Below are 23,730 nucleotides of genomic sequence, written 5' to 3' on the forward strand. Positions count from 1 at the left end.
CGGTAGCCCCGCCCCCTGCTGCGTAGCCTGCAGTCACAAAGGCTGTCGCTAGGAGACGCTCTTTATACACACTGCCTAGCAGAGCCTCGGCCCAGAACGGTTTGGCGCCGGGAGGGCGCAGGGAGTGGGGCAGCTTGCTCTGGCTCCTGGCGCTCGCAAAGAGCGATTTTCGAGGTAATTGTAGCGGGCCCCCCACTCAGGAACCTGACAAAGTACCCCGAAATGCTGTGTGTCCATGACCCTTAGGCGAGGGTATTTCCCCTCTAGTTTTCCTGAGTCCCCATGTTTGTAAAATGGCCTTTCAAGTTCTACTAGTCAAGTAATCAGTGGTTCAGAGGCCTGAGTTCAAATCTCAACCCAGCCTCTGACTGTTTCGTGGGTAAGTAACAGCCCCTTTTCAGGGCCTCAGTTCTCTACAAAATGAGAGGGGCCACCTAGCTGACCTCTAAAGGCCCTAATTTTAGCTCCACTAGCATTCTGCAGTTCAAAGGGCCTGGGTTCAAACCCTAGTTCTGCCACTTATTTTGAGTAAGTTCCCTAACCTCCCGGGGCCGCAGTTTCCTTATTTGTAAAATGAGAATGGCTTTAATGACCTGTGAAGTCCATTTTGGTTGTAATATATTAACAGTTTGATAGCACAGAGCATCTGGGTTCAAATTTTAGCCCAGCTACTTGCTGGATGACTTCCTGGGCCTCAGTTTCCTCATTTGTAAAATGAGGAGGTTGACTTTATTTAAGTCCTTTCTAGCAGTTCTGTAGTATAAAGGACCTGGGCCCAGCCACTTACTGTGTGACCTTGGGTAAGTCACCTTCACATCTCAGGGCCTCATTCCTCTCTTCTGCACAGCTGACTTCTAAGGGCCTTCCCAGTTCCGCTTGTCTACAAGTTGGTGGTACCGAGGACTTCGGTCCAAATTCCAGTTTTTCCGTGAGTGACCTTAGGTAAGTCCCTTAGCCTGCCTGGGCCTCAGTTTCCTCATCTGTAAAATGAGGATGTTGGTCTAGAGGACACTTAAGGTCCCTTGTAACTTTCCAAATCCCAGCTCAGCTATTTACTAACTGCAGGACCTTGGATGAGTCACCTCTCTGGACTGTAAGTCTCCTTAATAAGGTTGCGGCTGGGGAAGAGGGCGTAGATGACCCCTAAGGGCCCTTCCAGCTCTATCACTTTATGATTCTGTGGCACAGATAATTTGGGTTTCAAATTCTACTGATACTTCTCTCTCCCAGGTAAATCACATAACCTCTATGGGTCTCACTTACCTCATCCATAAATTAAGACATTAGCCTAGATGCCTTGTACACCCTACTTGTGTGTGAATCTGAAGTACGGAGGACTTGGGATCAGATCTCAGTTCTGCTACTTACTGCCTTGTGTGATCTTCAGTAAATCACCTAATCTCTGAGCCTCAGTCTATCTAACCTCTCTGTAAAATGGAAAATTGGAGGGGATGGCCTGGATGACTTCCAATGACCCATCTAGCTCTATCAATTTATGATTCTGTGATATTCTGTATTATGTGTGTATATATGTGTGATATATATATGTGATGATGTATTCTGTGATGATTCTATATTAAATCCTAGCTCAATCATTGTTTACATAACCTCTCAGTAGGGCTTAGATTTCCTCTTTTATAAAGTGATCAGATTGGCCTACATGATCTCTACATCCCTTCCAGTTCTATCATCCTGTGATTCTGTGAAAAATTCTTTGTGCTGTTGTCCAAGGTGTTATATAGCCAATATTTATAGTATTGTATCTTAAAACAAAAAGTTCCACAGTCTTGTCGTCTTGTAGTTTCCAATAGGGTTGGAGATGAAAGGCTGGAACAGGTATGCAGCTCATTTTGTACAGTCCTCTTAGGATAGTTCATTGGTGGGGGGTATCTTTAGGTGGTTTGGGTTTCTAGCAGAGACCTCATAAAGTGGCCTTTAAGATAGTTGGGGGGTCTTCAAAAAGGATCATAGGCCTCAGCACCCTTGGGAGCTTTGGGGAATGCATCAGCCTCATTTAGAGATTTGGACCAGTTTTAAGCTTCTCACAGACTGTTATCAGAATCAAATGAGAGACAGTCTCTATAGTCCTAACTTGCAGGCCTTAAAATAATGTCATATTATTTATTCTAATCACATATTTTATGGTATAGAATCTATACCATAGATTGGCGGAGAACCTGCACTCTCTAGGCCACATGTGGCCTTCTAGGTACTTGGGTGCAGCCTTTTGACTGAGTCCAGGTTTTACAGAACAGAACCTTTTATTAAGGGGATTTGTTCTGGGAAGTTTAGATTCAGTCAAAAGACTGCACTTGAGGATCTAGAGGGCCACATGTGGCCTGGAGGCCACAGGTTCCCCACTTGTGGTATAGATTATATATTATTAAATATGTAATATAATAAATATTTATTCTAAATACCTATTTTTCAGAAGGGAATGCCATGGTTAGTGTGAATTTAAATATACGCTGGTAGAACTACACATCCATTCTTACAACTGCTTATTCAGGCCCCACTTTAAAAGCTCTTTTTGAAGGCAGAAACAGCATCTTCTCAGTGTTGTAAGCATGGAGCTGTTCAGTAAGTGTAATTGCACTCGTGTTTAATGATGTTAATGCAGTTTAAATTTAAAAATAAAATCCTATACCACTCTTGGCCACGAGGTGGCAGCATTATTACTTCGTAGCTGCTCAAATCCCTACCCATACAAAACTAAAGTTGAGTCAGTTTCAGAGTGACTTAAAGCACTCTCTAAGCTCTGTGGATCCTAACCCTGACCTCTGGTAAAGGACACAGTGATGTGGCAGAAGCAGTACTTAGTAACTAATTTGACTGCAGAACACTTGGGCACTTGAAATATAGATGAGAACCAGTCTAGTTACTGAACATAAACCAAGGGCACATGCAGTATACTAAATCTAGCTTCCATTTCAGCAATTTCAAAGGAAATATTTCTTTTCATACCTAACAATCTTTTCTCCACAGTGCTATCTAGGTTCAGGAACAATATTCATAAAGCTGTCACTGCATTTTTCTTATTAAATATATTATAGTCTCAGACCTCATACATGCAAAGCTGGGGGTACCCTTCAATAAAGGGAGAGGAGGTGTCCAGGAAATGTAGTAAATAGAAGAAAATAAGCCTATTTTCATATTGCCACCTCAAATTGTCACATCTGCTAAATACTTTTATTTCTGTTTTTTGATACTCAATTTTTTGTTTTTGCTATTCTAGATGGAGAAGTATCACATTGAAATTTTCTCATAGAGCCCCAGAACTTAGGAGAACCGTGTGGCAGAAGCTTGTGTGAGAGAATGTTTGGTTTGATTTTTAAATCTTATTCCTTCTCAGTCTCATTTTCCACAATATTTATTTTAAGACAAGATTTTTGTCTAGTATAGATAGTTACTGAATATAAACCAAGAATACATTCTACTAACTTGAGTTTTGATTTCCAAATTTGGTTATTCCTCTCCTTGCAGCTCTACCACAGATTTAGCCACCACCAGGGTAGGTAAGCATTGTTTGGGGCTGTGTGCAAAGGGGATGAAGCGCTGGCCCAGGCCTAAGCAGATGAACTCTCAGCTTCTTGTGATACTGAAACACAACTCCAATACTGCTGGCTTCCTTCCTGAAGTTACCAGGCAGAATCCAGTACCTTGAGTTGTAACTCAAATTTGATTCAGTTAAGTGAATACCATCATCATGAAACCCAGACAACTGTCAACCCCAACTTTACATCAAACACATGTTTTGTAAACAAAATGATCCAGAAAATGAGCCAGGGTAGTGGGTATGACCAAGACCCGTGGGATGACCTTCCATATTTACACTGTGTATATCTTGTATGTGCTTTAGTTGTTCGTATGCTCTTTTCCCCATTAGACTCTAAGTGTTTAAGGAGGCAGACCTTGTATTTGCCTTTCTTTGTATCCTAAGCTTAGCCTAGTGCCCACCACATAGTAAATATTTCACAAATACTTGCCGACTGACTGACCACCCAACGCTATTCGAAGAAACCCAGCTTCTAAGTAGGTTACATTTGATGCTTGGGAAAAGTCTCTCTCGACACACCTTTCTGCAAATACCTAGTAAGGAATGTAGGCTAAACTTTTTCTTCCATGTTAAAAATGTCAATTGCCATCTAGTTCCACACTTATTCTTCAGGAAGATCTGAGGAAACTGACAGGGAGCCATTCCCAAAAGGGTCATGGAAATCATTGATAATGATTTGGGTAATTTTAAGGTTTTGGTTATTTTACTCTCATTTTAATGGTAGAAATAAGCCTTTCAAATTAGACTTTGCCTCTTCAAAATAATTAAATGAATGTCCTTAAATCTTTCTCTATTTCATCCCAGTAGAGAAGTGGCTAGAGAGTGGACCAGTGATTTCATTGATAGAGGGAACTCCTAGGTGAGGACACTCCCTCTACCAATGTAGTTTGGTATCTTCTCTGTAATATCTAGCCTTAAAGAGCTTTGTAAGTGAACCCATCTAGGGTCACACAGTCAGTATGTGTCAGAGGTAAAAGTTGAAGTCTTTCTCACTCTCCTCTCCCATGCTGCCTTTTAGAACAGGGCTCCTTAAGCTGTTTCCACTTGTGAGGCCTTCAGCACTTCTTAAAACTGTGGGTGAGACCCCATGTGAGGTGGGTTTACAGCCCTGACCCTGGCTCTCAGGCCCTACAAAACTGGAAAGACTGCAGTTACTGGCTCAACAAGAGACTGTCTCTCCAAGTGTTAGGCTAGGTAATAATATACAGACCCCTAACTAGAGGGCTGGCCATGGGGTGATGGATTCTTTTTGGCCACAGTGACCCATATTTACTAAGGCATGGAAGGGTTTTGATGGGCATCAGTGGAGGGAGTACCCACACTGCTCCATCTTTCAAGTCTCAAAGTAAAAATAAAAAAAGAAAAGGAAAGAAATCAAAATATGAATAACAGTTCAAGAAATGACCATAAAACGCCTTTTACCAAACTAGAACATTTTAATTTTTAATCAGCTAAACCAAATTTTTCCCCCTTAAGAACCCTTTCCTTGAACTCAACTAAATCAAATATGGTATTCCCCAGCCGTTCTCCTGCCCAACTGCAGCCATTCTAGGAAAGTGTGATTGTGGAGAACTGTTTGATTAGACATGTGAACCACCTGCAGCAGCCCAATCTCCTTTCCTTTCTCTTTCACGTTGAACTCACTATTCAGTCAGTCAGCTACATAGCTACTATTCTTACCACATGGGAGGCACTGAGCTAAGCCCTAGGGATTCAAAGAAAAAAACGTAGCCATCTCTGTGCTCAGAGAACTTATCTGGTACTGAGAAAAACCGTAGTCACAAAATCTATACACAGTAAAGAGGGTAATATAGCGAAGGGAGGGAAGTGCTTCTTTGAAGGAAACTAGGGATGCTTAGAAGTTAGAATAAGGTCCTCCATTGCAGGAATGGGGAAAAGCCTGGGCAAAGGTGCTCAGAACTGGGATAGGACATGTCTGTCAACAACCTTTTAGTGCCTGGTAGGCAGGCCCTGTGACAAACCAAACAGATCAAACCCTGCCCTCAAAGAGTATACATTCTAAAGAGGGAGAGTAGTAAGCTTGGTAGGGGAGGCATTAGCATCTGGTAGAACCAGGAAATGGCCCCATTGTTAAAGGTGGGGCTTGATCTGGGTCTTGAAGGAAGCCTGGGATTCTAAGAGGTGGAGGGTAAGTTCATTCTCAGGATGGCTGGTTTTGAGGCATGGAGATGGGAGACAGAGAATCTTCTCTGAGGAACATAAGCAAGCCGATGTTGCTGGATAAAGTCCAGGGAGGGAAGTAAGGTGCAAGACTAGAAAGGAAGGGGCTGAGTTATAGCTTTAAATGCCAACCAGAAGAGTTTATCTTAGATGTTGGCCATTCTAGGCATCACTAGAGTTTGACTGGGGAAAGGGTATAACATTATTAGACCTACACTTTAGAAATTCATTTTGTTGGCTATGTAGTGGATGGATGGATTATAGTGGGAAGGGACTTGGGCTGGCAGCTATGACAACAATCCATGCAAGAAGTGATGTCCTGACCTGGTGGTGGAAGTAGGGGGCCTGCTATGGAGAGGAATCATGTACCCAGAATGGTCTAGAGGTGAAAATTCCAAATTAGCATATGGTAAATGATTAACTAAATGGGGTAAGTGCAAGTGAGGAGTCAAGGATAACTCTGAAATTCTAAACTTAGGTGACCAGGATGGTGGGGTACCTTCAACCCCCAACAATAATGGAGAAGTTCAGAATTTGAGTTTAAGAGAAAGATTATGAGGAATGTCATGTAGGCCATTTTAGTTGGAAAGAAGAGTGTATGAAGGAGAATAAGCTGAAGTCAACCTAGAATGGTAGACTGGAGTAGTGATCCAAATTCAGTGCTCTGGATTCCCAGTCCTGTGATTTTTTTCTGAGATGTAGCATTGTCTCTCTCTCTCTCTCTTTGAGTATCTTTTCTTTATCAGAAAACATAGTCAATTATCTGAGAACATGTAACTCCCAGGGCCAAAGGAGGTCCTAGCTAAAAAGAGGGGATGCTACCTTTTCAAATCTACTTTAGTCTAAGATAGACTAAAGTAGATTTGTACCCCAAGAAAAAGAATAGGGGAAGGTGAGTACTCTTCAGAGACCATAGGAACCCGTGGAAACACAGAACACAGACACTAAAGGACATCTGGACCATCGAGGCCATCAGTTATTAGTAAAAGATCAAAGTAGCAAGCAGGTTTCCAGACTCTAAGCAGAAGAACAGATGTCAACTGTTTGGTAAGAGAACTCTGTTTTATTTGAACTCTGAAACTGGGAAATCATAGCACTGGATAACCTATGAGATTTTACACAATATCTGAGCTAGAAGGGAACTCAGAGGTCATCTAAGCTAGTCTAACCTGTAGCTGAGCAAGAGTTCCCCTCAAAAATATCCCCAGCCAGTGGTCAGTCAGCCTCTGCTTAAAGATGTCTGGGGAGGGGAAACCCACTACATTTTTTTGCATCATCTTTTTGGACTGCCAAGACACACTCCTGTTGAGCTTTGCAGTTCACTAAGACCACCTTATCTTTTTTTCATAGGCTGCTGGCTTGTATTTGTCCAGTTAGCTTTTAGAACCTAATGGAAAGAAAGACTTTACAATAATCCAAGTTTCATCTTCACTGATATATTCTTAGATTTGGCCCATTGTTCAAATTTGTCGAGATTCGGTTCCCCACTTTGATGTCCACTGTGTTAGGTGTCCATTGTAACTGTGTTTTTTTGCAAGTGTGACATACATCCATGCCTTTATCCAAGGCATTGATAAAAAAATATTTAACAGTATAAGGCCAAGGACAGATATCTGGGTTACTCTTATTAGAGCCTGCCTTCCAAGTTGACATCAGAGCATTAATAACTATTCTTAAGGTTCTGACAATCCAAGTAGTCGGAAAAGAAAAAGAAACAAGGAAAAGAAGAGTGGAGCAGCTCCAGCCTTTTCTCCATCAGGTTTCTGGCCTGATCCTTCCCTAGGGTAGTGCTTGCCCTTCTTTGATCTTCCTTGTGTCTACATTATACTTTTAAAATTATTTTTCTTACTTTTTCTTTGCCAGCCTCTGTTCATCTTGAGCTTTAGCAAACCTGAAACTTACAGAATTTTGTCCTGCTTTTGTATTCATCCTATGTTACCTGCCCTTACTTCCATCTTCAGTCCATGCCTTTTAGAACTCTCTATTTGTATGATGAGCTCCCCAACTATCCACATTGGCCTCTTTAGATAATGCCCCCTTTCCTTTCTTGTCAAAATAGTACCTTTTTAGATCTTTAGGTTTTCATTCTTGAGAGCTGATCATCCCTCCTAAATGACTTTCACTTCAGAATGTTAAGTCAGGGGATCCTATCTACCCTTTCTCTGAATACTTGGAAATCTGTCCTTCCCAAATCTCAGGTGCTTGTCAGAATATTCCTGGCTTTCCTGTCCTCTGTTAAAGGTTTCCATCAAGTCATCTCAGCAACCAGTTCCTTTGTGTTGGTCTACTCTTGCGTCACACTAATGCTAAATTCATCAGAGTTACAACAGTCAACTACCATGAAATAACTGTAAAAACATCCCTTTTGTGAGAATATCTTCAGATAATTCTAGAGTCAGATGCCTTGCCATTATATTTTCATGTAGAAATTCCTTATTTCTGACTCCATGAATCACAAATACTTGGCTCTACAAAGGTGCAATGTAATGCTGCTTTATGAGCTAAACATCTTTGTGATATTTAGGTGCTCTCAAGTCTCTTTTTTACTTTTAATTTTTAAGCAGTTTTCCAGTAGGGAGGTCATAACTGGGTCTATCCAGCTCACTTTCCTTTTTTTTTTACCTCTAATTTTAAGCAGTATTGGAATGTGAAGATACTGAGAGCTCACTGCTAGACAGAGCTCTTGCTGTCCCCCCTTCTGAGTCCTGTCCAACAGAGAAGCCAATATCCGTTCCATCACCTCAGATGTCCACTATGGAATCAGATAGCAGCTCCACCTCTCACCTGGTGCCAACTTTTGAATCTCGATCGTCGATGGAGAATCCGGTATCAATCCCATCTCCACTGCCCACTGTAGAAACAGATAACAGCTCTGCCACTCACCTTTCCATGCCAGCCTCTGAGTCTTGGCCACCAGAGGAAAAGCCACAGTCATTCCATTATCAGTTGCCCACTGTAGAAACACTTAGCAACTGTGCTACTGCCTATAATAGTAGCCCTGCTTCTCCAGACTTTGATACAACTGAGTCCCAATCATATGACTTCTGGCTACCAGAGGAAAAGCCACAGTCATTCCATTATCAGTTGTCCACTATGGGAACACTTAACAGCTGTGCTACTGCCTATAAGAGTGGCCTTGCTTCTCCAGACTTTGATACAACTGAGTCCCAATCGTATGACTTCTGGCCACCAGAGGAAAAGCCACAGTCATTCCATTATCAGTTGTCCACTGTGGAAGCACCTAGCAGCTGTGCTACTGCCTATAATAGTGGCCTTGCTTCTCCAGACTTTGATACAACTGAGTCCCAATCATATGACTTCTGGCCACCAGAGGAAAAGCCAGAGCCACGCCTTTATCAGATGTCCACTGCAGAAACACTTAGCAGCTGTGCTACTGCCTATAATAGTGACCCTGCTTTTCCAGGCTTTACTACACCAGCTGAGTCCCAGTCATCAGTAGAGAAGTTAATAGCACTCCCATATCAGCTGCCCACCACAGAAACAGATAGCTGTGCCATTCACTTTGCTGTGCCAACTTCAAAGTCCCGGCCATCAATGGAAAATCTCATATCATTCCCATCTCAGCTGCCTACCATAGAAACAGACAGTAGCTATCCCAGTTACCTTGCTCTATCATCTGATGAGTCATGGTCACCAATGGAGAAGACTCCATTTTCCTATCCTGTGCCCTCTATGGAAATATATAAAAGAAGTTTTGCTTCTCCAGGCCTTGCTGTACCCTCTTCTCTGTCCCAGATACCAATGGAGAAGTCAATGCAACTCCCATCTCCTCAGCTTCCCACTGTGGAATCATATAACAGCTTTGCCACACATGACATCAGTCCTGCCTCTCCCTGCCTTGCTATGTTCACCTCTGAGCCTCAATCATCACTAGAGAACCTGATAATACCATCATCTCAATTATCCACCATAAAAAAATGTAGCTATCATACCATCTATAACATCAGCCCTCCCTCTCCAGGCTTTGCTTTGTTGTCTACCTCTGAGCCTCAGCTATTACTAGGGAGCCTGATATCATCACCATCTCCATTATCCACCATAAGAAAACCTAGCAATTTTAACAACAGCCCTTCCTCTCTCGGCCTAGCCATGCCCACCTCTGAGCTCCAGACTTCACTAGAGAATCTGATACCATCTCTAGCTCCATTATCTACCATAAGAAGACCTAGCAGTCATACCATCCATAACATCAGTCCATCCTCTCTCGGCCTAGCCATGCCCACCTCTGAGCTCCAGACTTCACTAGAGAATCTGATACCATCTCTAGCTCCATTATCTACCATAAGAAGACCTAGCAGTCATACCATCCATAACATCAGTCCATCCTCTCTCGGCCTAGCCATGCCCACCTCTGAGCTCCAGAGTTCACTAAAGAACCTGATACCATCTCTAGCTCCATTATCCACCATAAGAAAACCCAACAGTTATACCATCTGTAACATCAACCCTGCCTCTGAGTCCCAACCATCATTAATGAACCTGACTTCACCTCTGTCTCCACTATCCACCACAGAAACATCTAACAGCTATGCCACTCATAACATCAGTCCTTCCCCTCCAGGCCCAACCTATCACATTGGTACAAAAGGACAGGGAAGAGGCAATCTCAGGGGTTTGAGTGGCCCCCTGGCAACGCAGGAGTCCCAGGCCCAGGGCTTCTGGTATAAAGAACCACCTCTCTGTTTCATGGTTAAGACTGCTGTAGTTGGAGCAATAATAGGCCGAAGAGGAAGCAAAATCAAAAAGTTGCAAGAATCCTCACGTTCTAAAATACAGGTCATCAGAGGAGAACCTGAGGCAGAGGTGAGGATCTATGGCACCGAGGAGAACCAGAAATTGGCTAAGTCAGTAATAGAGGAAATAGTCACAAAAGCAGAGAGGTATTCTAAAGAGGGAGCAAAAGGGATCAGCCCTTTGAAAACATCTTATACCGACAAGGGCACAGAGAGGGAGGTACCTGTGATTGATTGGGATGCAATTAGACAGAGTCACCTCCAGTATATACAAGCCAAGTGGAGAGGCCTTCCTCCAATTAGGAAAGACTTCTATGTGGAATCTGCAAGGACAAAATCAATGTCACAAGCAGCAGTAGATAAGTGGAGAAAAGAAAACAATAATATAATGTGTGATGACTTGAAAAAAAATGAAAAACGAGTTATTCCACGCCCTGTTTGCAAATTTGAAGATGTATTTGGTCATTATCCTGAAGTTATGAACAATATGAAGAAAGCAGGTTTTAGCAGACCTACCCCAATTCAGTCTCAGGCATGGCCAGTAATATTAAAAGGAATTGACCTCATCAGCATTGCCCAGACGGGCACCGGGAAGACGTTAGCATATCTGATGCCAGGCTTTATTCATCTTGCTCTCCAACCAGTAGCCAGGGAGAAGAGGAGTGGTCCTGGTATGCTGGTGCTCACACCAACCAGAGAATTAGCTATCCAAATTGAAAATGAATGTAAGAAATACACATGTAGAGATATTCAAAGCATTTGTATATATGGTGGTGGAGGCAAAAGAGATCAAATTGAGCATGTTACCAAAGGTGTAGATATTGTCATTGCCACCCCTGGCAGACTCAATAATCTTCAGATGCAGGATTTCATCAGACTTAACAGCATAACATATCTGGTTCTAGATGAGGCTGATAAAATGTTGGATATGGGATTTGAGTCTCAAATAATGAGCATTTTATCAGATATACGCCCAGATAGACAAATAGTAATGACCAGTGCTACTTGGCCTGATGGCGTTCGTCGTCTTTCACAAAAATATCTGAAAGATCCAATGATCGTTTATGTTGGCACCTTGGATTTAGTTGCAGTAAATACTGTAAAACAAAAAATAATCATAACTACAGAACAAGAAAAACGAGCTTTAACACAGTCTTTCATTGATTCAATGAAGCCTGAAGATAAAGTAGTTATTTTTGTAGGCAGAAAACTTATTGCTGATGATATATCCAGTGACCTGAGTATCAAGGGTATACCTGTGCAGTCACTACATGGTAGTAGAAGACAGGGTGACCGGGAACAAGCATTAGATGAATTTAAAGAAGGAATAGTGAAAATATTAATAGCGACAGATCTAGCATCACGAGGTCTTGATGTTTTAGACATCACCCACGTTTTTAACTTTGATTTTCCTCGAACCATTGAAGAGTATGTCCACAGGATAGGACGTACGGGACGAGCTGGACAGTCGGGAGAAGCAATCACCTTATTCACTAAAAATAATTGGAATGCTGCTGACAAGCTCATTGACATCTTACAGAGGGCCAACCAAGAAGTCCCCCAAGAGCTGGCATCAATGGCTGTGCAATATAGGCAGCATAAACTTAGAAAGAGAGAGGAAAAAATGTTTGCCAGGTACAGGAGGGCAAGAAACATTTACAGATAATGTAGGTAACTTAACAGCCTCTTTATACTCACTTTAATAAAATCAAAAGCATGTTTTAAAAAAAAATCTACTGAGTCTGACATCCTGTTTTCCCCTGGTAATCACAAAACCATAAGACTGTGTGGGATTGAGGGTGGAAGGGTGGTTGAAAATGGGGGGAAAGGAAAGAAAAAAAAATTGTCCCAGGAATTTCAGTGCTTCAGGAGAATGCCTTCAGTATGTGGAAGTAGGAAGGGAGTGTTCCCTCGGGAGTTCAAGATAAATTGGAGCTCATCTCCCAGTACTGAGCTGACCCCTTAGGAATGTTGTTGAACTCAATTGTTGAACAGTATTGCAACATGTAATATACATAGATACTTTAGATAAGAAAAGTTGAGCATAAAGCAAGGACTTCATGCTGTCCAATAAAATGAATAGAGTTCCTCTGAGAATTGAAAAAGAAAACCTCTTTCTGATTTTTATTAAGTTACATAAGGGAAGGAGCTTGCTTGAATGGACAAGGAATTAAAATCTCTTATACTTTTATTATTCACAACCCACCTTCTAGAGTACACTTATATTCTTCAATGCCATGAAAGCTTGAAAGAACAGAACTGCCCTTCCATGGTCCTCCTTGAATCATTCCACTGAACATCTCATCAAATAGATGATCTATTTATTGTTATACAGTACCTTGTTTCATTCTCTGTCTCTTAAAACCAAATCTGGGGAAACCCCTAGAGCAAAGAATACCCAATCTACGTTTGAAAAATGGCAGCCCTTGGAGTTTAGGGCTCTCAAGTTCATTCTTTGGTCACTCCTTATCCAAAGGGTACTACGATTAGCTTGTGCCAATTCTAGAATGGAACTGCAATATGAAGTTTGCCTCAGGATATACTCAAGGATCAAGTTCAATTTGTGATCTCTCAAGCTGTCCCAGAAAGGATCCAAATGAATTCTCCTGAAGTGCACTATTAATCCATTCTCACAGGAATCAGTTTAAATTGTTAGAGATAATGCAGGGAGTTGGACCAGACTTTCTGGACTATTCCAGCACTGGACCTGCAACCCTTAGCTCTCCTCTTCCCTTGACCCTCTATTTCTCTTCAGGCCCTACCCCCTATTTTCCTTTCAGTCTATCTTAAAAATAATATTCTGCCACCTTCCTACTGCCTCCACTTAGTTCAAACCTTCATCACTTCCATATAGATTGATTGCATAGCCTCATAATCTCTCCCTCTAGTTTATCTCTCCCCCGATCTATATTGCATCCTACTACCACACCATTCTCCCTAAAAACCACTTTTAATCAATCAGCAAGCACTTGTATTAAAGCACTCACTATGGCCAGGCACTGTTGTAAGTTTTGAGGATACAAAGACAAAAGTGAAACACTTCCTGCCCTCAAGGAGTGTACATTCTAAGAGTGGAGAGAGCATATACATAAATAAGTATATAGAGATCATATACAAAATAAATACAAGGTAGTTTTGGAAGGGTCAACACTGTCACCTAGAGAGATGAGGAAAGGATTCATGTAGAAAGTGGCCTGTGAGTTGGGCTTGGAAGGAAATCAAGGATTCCAAGATACGAAGATGAAGAGGAAAAGCATTCCAGGCATGGGAAATAGTCAGTGCAAACATATGGAGATAGGAGATGAAATGTCACGTGTAAAGACCAGCAAGTAAATCAGTATGGCTGAACCATAGAGTACATGGAAGTACGTGGAGTATGGATAAGAGGAATGGAAAAGTAAGAAGTAATCATATTATGAAGAGCTTTAAATGCCAAACACAAGAGTCTGTATTTGATCCTAGAGGTAATAGGGAGCCACTGGAATTTCTTGCGTAGGGAAGTGAGGGCGGGGGGAAGACATGGTCAGGCCTACATTTTAAGAAAATTACTTTGGCCTCTATGTGGGGCATAATTTGCAGTGGGGAAAGATTTGAGGTAGAGAGGCTGATTAGAATGCTATTACAATAGTCCAAATGAGAGGTGATCAGGGTCTGATCTAGGGTGATAGATATGTGAGTAGAGAGAAGGATATATTATTGAAAGGGAGACAGAAGTGACAAGATTTAGTAATTGATTGGACATGTGGGTTGAGTGAAAGTGATAAGCTGAGGATGGCATTGAGATCAGGAACCTGGGTGACTGGAAGCAGAGAAGTACCCTTAATAGCTATGGGAAAGTTCAGAAGAGGGGTGTGTTTGTGGAGAAAAATTAATTCTTTTTTGGACATGTTGAGTTGGAACTGGTCGTAGAATGTCTAGTTTGAAATGTCTAATAAGGAGCTGGTAACGCAATACTAGAAAGAGGCCAAGGTTAAATATATAGACCTGGAAGTCATATGTATAAAGATAATTAGACTCGGAGGAGTCAGTGAGGTAACTAATTGAGAACATGTAGAGAGTAAAGAGGGCTCAAGATAAAACTTTGGGGGGAAAAACCAGCAGCTGATGAATATCAAGCAAAGGAAACAGACAAAGCCATCGGACTTTGGAGGAGGTCCAGAAGAGAGTACCCAAGAGGAGAATGTAGTCAATGGCGTTAAGTCCTGTCTGGATCCCTTGATCCCCTACCCTTTCTTTCCTTATCCAATTTGAGTTTCCACTTGTGGTGGTCTGTAAAACATATCTTGAAGCCAGAGTTAGCAGTAGTCCTCCAGTTCAGGATGGGGGGGGGGGGTCCCTTGAACACTGATCAGCCCTGTAATGAGCAAATCGCTGTAATGAGTGGTCTGCACTAGCTGATGCTGCCTTCGTAAGCATTTCTTTGAGTGAGGAACGTGTATGCCACCAGGTCTTGCCATTTCTCTGCTCTCCAACACTGCTCTATACCCCAGAACTGAATATCTTGGGGTCTAAAAATGGCTAAACAGCTGATGGGGTCTCAAGGCTTGCAAATCTTTCCCCACTTGCTATTGTTAAGCACCTGATAACTCTGGTGAAGTTCTAAGTGGTAGCTCTCCTTGCCAAGTCCTAAAATCACCTTGTTAGCAGAGCCAAAGTGGCACTCTTCACCAACACACACACTCCTCTCCAGTCAGACGGGTCCCCTAATGTCCTACTAACACATCATGTTCATTTCTGCTTTGCGCAGAACACCCACCCAAACTCTCTGAATTCTATCCATCCTCCAAAACCTAGCTGAAGTCCCACTTCTTCCATCATTTTCTCCTATACCACTCTAGCCTATGTTGACCTCTCCCTTCTCTTAGCTCCTATAGTCATGTGTGTCAGTCATAGCTCCCCAACTAAACCATGAATGAATGAGGGAAACGCTTATTAAGTGCTTGCTATATGCAATTCACATTATGTTATGTAAATATAATAGAATTTCTTTATACCATTAAGAAATGACAACTAGAACAAGAGATCTATAGAAAGACATATGAATAGATGCAGAGTGAAATACACTGAATCAGGACAACAATACATACAAAGACTTCAACAATGTAAACAAACCAGTCAAATGAAGCCACACGTTGTAATTGTAATGACCGAGCTTGAAAGTGCAGAAGAAATAAAGAAATGGATCTTCCAACTTTCACTCAAGAGGAGGCAGAACTATGGATATGGAGTATTTTATTTGCAGTCCAACACAGTCAATGTGTTGGATGATTTGGCTTAGTTGCTGTTTGATTCTTTGTTTTGTTTTGTTTTTTGATGTTACAAAGGAAGACTGACTGAGAGGGAAATTTGGAAATTCTAAAAACACATTCATAAGACAAACGAAAACCATTTCAATGAAAAATCATAAAAATAAGCGAGATTCTTCAATACCAGAAAAGTGAAAATATCCCCACTTGCTTCTTGAGGTAATCAGGGTTAAGTAACTTGCCCAGCTAGTAAGTATCTGAGGCTCGATTTGAATTCAGGGACCAGTGCTCTGTCCACTGCACCACCTAACTGACCCTCCTATTTCCATAAAAAGGAAAGAGAATGGAAACTGTAAGCTCCATAGCAATTCTAGCTTGACTTTGATTCCTCAAAAAATTCTAGAATGTATTGTTTAAGAGATGTTATTCAATATCTATAAAAGGAACTAATGATCACCAAAAGCCAGATGGCTTCATCCAAGAACAGGTCATGCTAGATTAACTTTACTTTTGTTGACAGGGTAATGGGGAAATACTAGAGCTATTGATTCAAAATATTTTTTAACAAAAATTTTTCGTAATGTCTGTCTCGTGTGTTATTCTTTTGGCCAAAATAGGGAGGTATATGTTACACAATAGCATACAGTTAGGTGGGCGCCAAAGGTGAATGGCCACACCTAAAGAGTCATAATCGATGGCTCCAATGTCAACTTAGGAAGGGATTCTTTTTTTTTTTTTTTTAACTTTTAACATTTATTTTCACACAATTTTGGGTTACAAATTTTCTCCCCTTTTATCCCCTCCCCCCCCCAAACCCGAGCTTTCTAATTGCCCCTGTGACCTATCTGCTCTCTCCTCTATCCTCCCGCCCTGCCTTGTCTCCGTCTTCTCTTTTGTCCTGTAGGGCCAGATAGCTTTCTTGACCCCTTAACCTGTATTTCTTGTTACCCAGTGGTAAGAACATTACATTTGGTCCTAACACTTTTGAGTTCCAACTTCTTTAGCTCCCTCCCTCTCCACCCCTTCCCCTTGGAAGACAGGCAATTCAATATAGGCCATATCTGTTTAGTTTTGCAAACGATTTCCATACTGGTTATGTTGTATAGGACTAACTATATTTCCCTCCATCCTATCCTGTCCCCCATTACTTCTATTTTCTTATGGTCCTTTCCCTCCCCATGAGTGTCAACCTCGGATTGCATTCTCCTCCCCATGCCCTCCCCTCCATCCTCCCCTCCACCCTGCTTGTGCCCCTGTCCCCCACTCTCCTGTATTATGAGATAGGTTTTCCTATCAAAATGAGTGTGCATTATATTCTTTCCTTTAGTGGAATGTGATGAGAGTAGACCTCATGTTTTTCTCTTGCCTCCCCTCTTTATCCCACCACTAATAAGTCTTTTGCTTGCCTCTTTTATGAGAGATAATTTGCCCCATTCAATTTCTCCCTTTCTCCTCCCAATATATTTCTCTCTCACTGCTTGATTTCATTTTTTTTAAGATATGATCCCATCCTCTTCAATTCACTCTGTGCACTCTGTCTCTATGTATGTGTGTGTGTGTGTGTGCATGTGTGTGTGTGTGTACTCCCACCCAGTACCCAGATACTGAAATGTTTCAAGAGTTACAAATATTGTCTTTCCATGTAGGAATGTAAACAGTTCAACTTTAGTAAGTCCCTTATGACTTCTCTTTGCTGTTCACCTTTTCATGGTTCTCTTCATTCTTGTGTTAGAAAGTCAAATTTTCCTTCCAGCTCTGGTCTTTTCATCAGGAAAATTTGAAAGTCCTCTATTTCATTGAAAGACCATTTTTTCTCCTGAAGTATTATACTCAGTTTTGCTGGGTAGGTGATTCTTGGCTTCAGTCCTAGTTCCTTTGACTTCTGGAATATCCTATTCCATTCCCTTCTATCCCTCAATGTAGAGGGTGCCAGATCTTGTGCTATCCTGATTGTATTTCCACAATACTTGAATTGTTTCTTTCTAGCTGCTTGCAATATTTTCTCTTTCACCTGGGAATTCTGGAATTTGGCCACAATGCTCCTAGGAGTTTCTCTTTTTGGATCTCTTTCATGGGGTGTTCTGCGGATTCCTTGAATATTTATTTTGCCTTCTGGTTCTAGAATCTCAGGGCAGTTTTCCTTGATAATTTCATGAAAGATGATGTCTAGGCTCTTCTTTTGATCATGGTTTTCAGGTAGTCCCAGAATTTTTACATTGTCTCTCCTGATTCTATTTTCCAGGTCAGTTGTTTTTCCAATAAGATATTTCACATTATATTCCATTTTTCGAATCTGCGCGGTATGTTCTGAGATATCTGTCTTTCTCATAAAGTCCTTAGCATCCATCCGTACCATTCCAGTTTTGAAAGATCTATTTTCTTCAGTGAGCTTTTGAATCTCCTTTTCCATTTGGTTAATTCTGCTTTTGACAGCATTCTTCTCCTCACTGGCCTCTTGCACCTCCCTTGCCAGCTGAGTTAGGCTAGTTCTCAAGGTGCCAATTTCTTCAAGATTTTTTTGGTTCTCCTTTAGCAGAGAGCTGATCTGCTTTTCATGCTTCTCTCTCATCCCTCTCATTTCCCTTCCCAGTCTTTCCTCCACCTCTCTAACTTGATTTTCAAAATTCCTCTTGAGCTCTTCCATGGCCCGAGCCCATTGGGTGGGCTGGGACACAGAATCCTCGATTTCTGTGTCTTTGCCTGATGGCAAGCATTGTTCCTCCCCATCAGAAAGGAAGGGAGGAAGTGTCTTTTCTCCGATAAAGTACCCTTCAATAGTTTTATTTCTTTTCCCTTTTCTTGGCATTCTCTCCAACCAGTGGCTTGACCTCTGAATGTTCTCCTCACACCCACCTCGCCTCCTGGTCCTCCCAGCCAGCGTTTGGGGACTGAGATTCAAATGCTGCTTCCTGCCTTAGGGTTTTTGGCGGGGGCAGGGCTGCTATTCAGTGTTAAATTAAGTTCAGGTGCTGAGGTCAGGGGCAGGGCAGCCTCTCTGGCTCAGTTCCCTCAGGGGGTTTATGCAGAGACCTTCCACAATGGATCCAGGCTCCCGCCCGTTTGGGGAGCCCCTGTCTGTAGCCGCCTCTCAGCTTCTATCTCCTGAGGGGGCCCGAGCCATGGGGGCACCCCACTCCCCTCTCAACCCGCCAAAGAGACTCTCTCACCTACCCCCATCAGTCACCTGTTGGTGGGGGGGCTTGTGCCGCCGCTGGAGAACCCGTCTCTGGAGCCTTCTCGCATCTGTACCTCTCGGAGCTGGGGCCGCAGCCGCCGCCACAGGTCCGGGCTGGGCTCCACGTCTGCAGCGCGACGGACCTTTTGCGAGAGGTTTGCAGGTCCCTCTGTGGGTAGGGGGACCCACGTGGCCGCTGGAGATCCTGTCCCCGTAGCCCTCTCAGATCTTTTCCTCATGGTGTCGTGGCCGCGGCAGGGTTGCACTCTGCTCCCCGTCCCGGTGCCCAGTCCATGGCGCGAAGGACCCCCCCGCGAGAGGTTTGCAGGTCTCTCCGGAGCAGAAATCTCCCTCGCTCCAATATTCCGTGGTCTCTGGGTGCAGAATTCGCCCTGGCTTGGTCCCCTCTAGCCATTCTGTGGTTTGTGGGTTCGGAGCTATGTGTATGTGCGTCTTTCTACTTCGCCATCTTGGCTCCGCCCCCTCAGGAAGGGATTCTTAACCTAGGGTCCATGAATTTTTTTTCACTTTTGAAAATTGTATTTCAATATTCAATATTTCAATTTCCTTTGTAATCCTATCTGTTTTATTTTATATATTTAAAAATCATTATTCTGAGAAAGAGCGTCTTATAGGCTTCACCAGATGACCAAAGAGGTCCAGGACACAAAAAAACAATGAGAACTAGGGGAGTACCCAAGGGATCTGTGCTTGACCTGTGCTATTTATCATTTTTATCAATGACAAGGCAATGACACAAAGCTGGGAGGGGCAGCCAAGAGAAGCCAGAATACATTGGTCCAAATCTAGGAAGGTGAAATTTAATAAGGATAAAAATAAAGTTTTTCACCTACATTCAAAAACTAAACTTCAAAAATACTAGATCTGGGAAGTGGGCCTACACAGTTCATGTGAAAAAACTCTGGGCGTCTTACTACACTATGAGCTCACTTATGAGTACTATATGGAAACCCCCGCAGCTAATGCAGGCTTAAGCTTCATTAAGAAAAGCAGAGTATACAAGTCTAAGGAGGTGACAGTCCCACTGTGGTATGTCTTGATCAGAACATAGCTTGAATAATATGTTTGGTTCTGGGTACCACATTTTAAGAAAGGCATTGGTAAGGCAGAGAGTTTCCAGAGGAGGGTGACCAGAATGGTAAAGTGCCCCAAGATCATGCTGTGTGAAGATCACTTGAAAAAAACTGAGAATTTTTAATCTGAATAAGTGAAGATTTAGGCAGGGGAGGAACATGATAGCTGTTTTCAAATATTTGAAGGGCTGCCATGTGTAAGACTTGTTCTCTGACTTTGTCTACACTCTATACTGATTCATGTATTTGTTATGTATCCCCATTTAAATGCACATTCCCTGATGAGGACTGTTTTGTTTTGTACATATACCCAGTGCCTTGCACTTGATAGGCACCTAATAAATGTTGAATTGAATTCTACTTGCCCCATTCCATGGAACTCAGAGTGATGTTGTTGTTCCAAAGGGGCAAATTTGGGCTTGATTTAAGGGAAAACTTTCTAACAGAACTATTGCAAAGGAAACTGGGCCACCTCCAGAAATGCAATGGGTAACCTACCTCTCAATGGAAGTCTTCAAGTGAAGACCTGATGCCCACTTCTTGGTGGGCTGTAGAGGGCCTTCTTGTTCAAGGATGAGTGGCTGGATGTCCTCTGAGATCCCTCCCAACTCTGAGATTCTGAGATGAAAGGTACCCTAGAAATCAAGCTAATCAGTTATGGGATCATTGAGTTTCAGAACCGGAAGGAACATCAAAGCTCATCTAGTAAAAGCATGAGAGAACCATCTTCCAATGAGCTGTGATAATTAAGCACCAAGCATTTCTTAAGTGCCCGTAATTAATAAATTCTTGCTCTATGGGTATACCCATCACCTATTCTGCTAGGCACCAGGGATACAAATAAAGCAATCAGTCTCTCCTTGCCCAGAGTTTACATTCTTCTATTCACCAATGGCCTTGTAGAAAAGTTGCCTTCCATACTGGCTGCTCTGATGGGAAGCCTAAATTTCTCCCAGAAGGAAGAACAAGGTGGATACTTGGAGCAGCTCCTTTCTCCCCACTCTCCCTAGGAGGGGGCATAATTTCTCCTAAGGTGGGTAGGTAGGGGAGATTCCTAAACTGGTCATTTTTTCCCTTAGTAACGGATGAATCAAATTTATTTTCATTTTATCTATAAATACCAAGGGTCTGATACTGGATAAAAGATAGAATGTTTTCCTGAACTTGTCAATCTTTTAAAAATGTTGAAACTGTATAATTTTATAGTGCTGTACTATATATATATATATATATATATATATATATATATATATATATATATATATATATATATATATATATATGGTTGTTCTAATGTTGCTGCCTGCTAGGGGAGTATTGAACCAAATAAATGATTTCCATTCTCCAGATTTCAGCAACTCTATTGGCAATAAAATTATATTCCACTAATAAAACTTACACTTTCTAAGCATGTCTAATTCTATTTTTGTACTAGTGAAAGAACTCAAGACAGGATTAAATCCACAACCAAAAGACTGAGAGAAGAAATGGAAACAACTTGGCTCATGGAAAGTAGAGGGTAGCATTATACGGCTTGGAAGGTGGAAAGGGAAGGAGAGAGAGAGTGTCTAACAAAGGTAAGAAAGTGGAAACATTTCCAGTCGAGGATCAATGTCTGCCCTGTGGTGCGATAGAAAGAACTCTAAATTTGGGAATCCTAGGGCCTGACTGGGGTCAAATCCTGGCTCCACTTGAGCAAATCATTTCCCCTTACTGGATCTCAGTTTCCTCATGTATAAAATAAGAGAGTTTGGCCTGATACTGTTGAGGGTGACTTCCAGTTTTAAATCCTATGGTCCTGTGACAAGAGAATGAAAAAAAAAAAACAAACCCACTAACCTTCGACGATTAACATAAGAATGTGAAAAGCAAAAACCAAAGATATAGATCAGGACAAAAAAGAGTGAGAAATGCTAAAAATAGGTGATCTCCCTCTTTCCACAGCAAAAGGAAGGGTGGCCTACAAGGGTTGGTTGTTGTCCAAAGGACCAAAATGACACCACTATGCTAGAGTCAAGTTTCAACATGTCAGACGATGGCTGATCAGACCAATATGAGCTCGGAATGCTCTACCACAGATCGGGCACAAATAGTCTGTGTGAACATTTGGGGTGGATATTCTAAATTTGCACGTCCTGAGTTTCCTTTGGGCTGTTTCAATTCTGCTTTGCTCATAGAACACAGCACCTTTTCTGATGTGGGCACGCCATGCTAAGTGGTCCTGTGCCAGTGTCTTCCATGTTGTACAATCAATTCCAAATTTCATAAGTGGGACCTTGAGAGTGTCCTTGTGTTGATTCTCCTGACCACCATGTGAGTTCTCCATAAAACAGTCTTTTTGGTAAGAGTACATTTTGCATTTGAACATTGTGGCCAGCCCATCAGAGTTGTGCTCTTTGAAGCAGAGTTTGAATGTTTGACAGTTTAGTTCGAGTAAGGACCTCAAGGTAGTACCTTATCCTGCCAGGTGATCTTCAGAATCTTCTTGAGACAATTCAAATGGAAGCAATTCAGCTTCCTGGCATGGCACTGGTAGACTGTCCAGTTTTCACAGGCATACAGCAATGAGATTGTCACAAAGGCTCTATAGATATTCAGTTTGGTAGTCAATCTAATATGCTCTTCTCTCCCACATTTTCCTTTGGAGCCTCCCAGACACTGAGCTTGCTGTCAGTAAGTGTATCAACCTCATTATTAATGTGTACATCCCTAGAAAGTACACTGCCAAAGTAAGTGAACTTGTCCACGGCATTCAGAACTCCATTTGCTGTAACCAATGGTCCCACGTGTGGATGGTGTGGTGGTGGCTGGTGGAGCGCTTGTGTTTTTTTAGTGTTAATTGTTAGACCAAAATTAGCGCAGTCAGCGGAGAATTGGTCCAGACTTTTGTTGCATCTCAACTTCAGAAGATGTTGCAAATATCATCTGGTTTAGACGTTTTATCAGTTCTTTTTGCTTAACTCTTTTTCTTTGTTACGAGAATGTTCAGTTTTGGAAGGGGGGAGGAGGATGTGATAAGTCCAGAAGTGATCACACTATGAAAACCAGCAGCTGATTTCACAGTAACCCTTAACTATTCACATGTAGATTTTCCACTCTCAATTAGCTACAGCACTTTTTCTTCCCCTTTTTTTGTGTTACACCTTCCTCTCCCCATCCTGTAGGCAGTTTGACTTCTCTTGAACCCAGAATATTTCCAAGCCACCTCCTCTGCCTTCACTCGATGTGCCCAGAAAATGCAGGTCATTTTAAAATGAGCCTAAACTGGTATTTTGGATTATTCGTTCTATTGCCCCTTTCTGCTAATAGAAATAGGTAATCAAGAGTTTCAGCAGACCACCATGTATTGACAGGGGTAGAGAAAGTGTGGGGGTGCCATTTGTAGTCAGAAATGTCCATGCCTCCCCAACAAATCAGATCCAAGACATATCCAAATTCATCCAGTTTGTCCCAGATGAAATAATGCCACATTAACGTAAGAGCAGTGTTTTTTTAACCTTGTAATATAGCATGAGTTTGTAATTGGTCCCTGACAAAGTGGTTTTTGGTCTGCTCTACGTGGGCCTCAAGTGGGTAGGTCAGTTTTGAGAAGGGCAAGGGTAAACCAAGTCAGCAAGATTTCTACTCCCCAACAAATCTCTTTTCCTCCTCCTTTTTTTTCCCTCTGCATTCTCCTTTCTTGATTTCCCTGCCTTTCCCCTTCTGCTCCTTTATTCCTTTTTTT

General features: G+C 42.1%; 2 protein-coding genes across 2 annotated transcripts in view; both read left to right on the top strand.

Annotated features, from left to right (window-relative positions):
• The window catches only part of APOOL (apolipoprotein O like), a 116,729-nt gene extending 95,157 nt beyond the window's left edge, over positions 1–21,572 (top strand). The window contains exon 9 of the mRNA XM_072627190.1: positions 21,442–21,572. Within this exon, the coding sequence (XP_072483291.1) occupies positions 21,442–21,485 (44 nt within the window). The 3' untranslated portion in view covers positions 21,486–21,572. The remainder of the gene's footprint in view (positions 1–21,441) is intronic.
• On the top strand, positions 848–12,223 carry LOC140516167 (uncharacterized). The gene is made up of 3 exons (XM_072627143.1): positions 848–942; positions 3,236–3,307; positions 8,376–12,223. Exon 3 carries the CDS (start codon positions 8,483–8,485, stop codon positions 12,155–12,157), a length of 3,675 nt encoding a protein of 1,224 aa, XP_072483244.1. The 5' UTR covers positions 848–942; positions 3,236–3,307; positions 8,376–8,482; the 3' UTR covers positions 12,158–12,223.
• Positions 21,573–23,730: the final 2,158 nt, after the last annotated feature.

The sequence above is a fragment of the Notamacropus eugenii genome, chromosome X (genome assembly GCF_028372415.1).
Source record: "Notamacropus eugenii isolate mMacEug1 chromosome X, mMacEug1.pri_v2, whole genome shotgun sequence".
NCBI lineage: Eukaryota > Metazoa > Chordata > Mammalia > Diprotodontia > Macropodidae > Notamacropus > Notamacropus eugenii.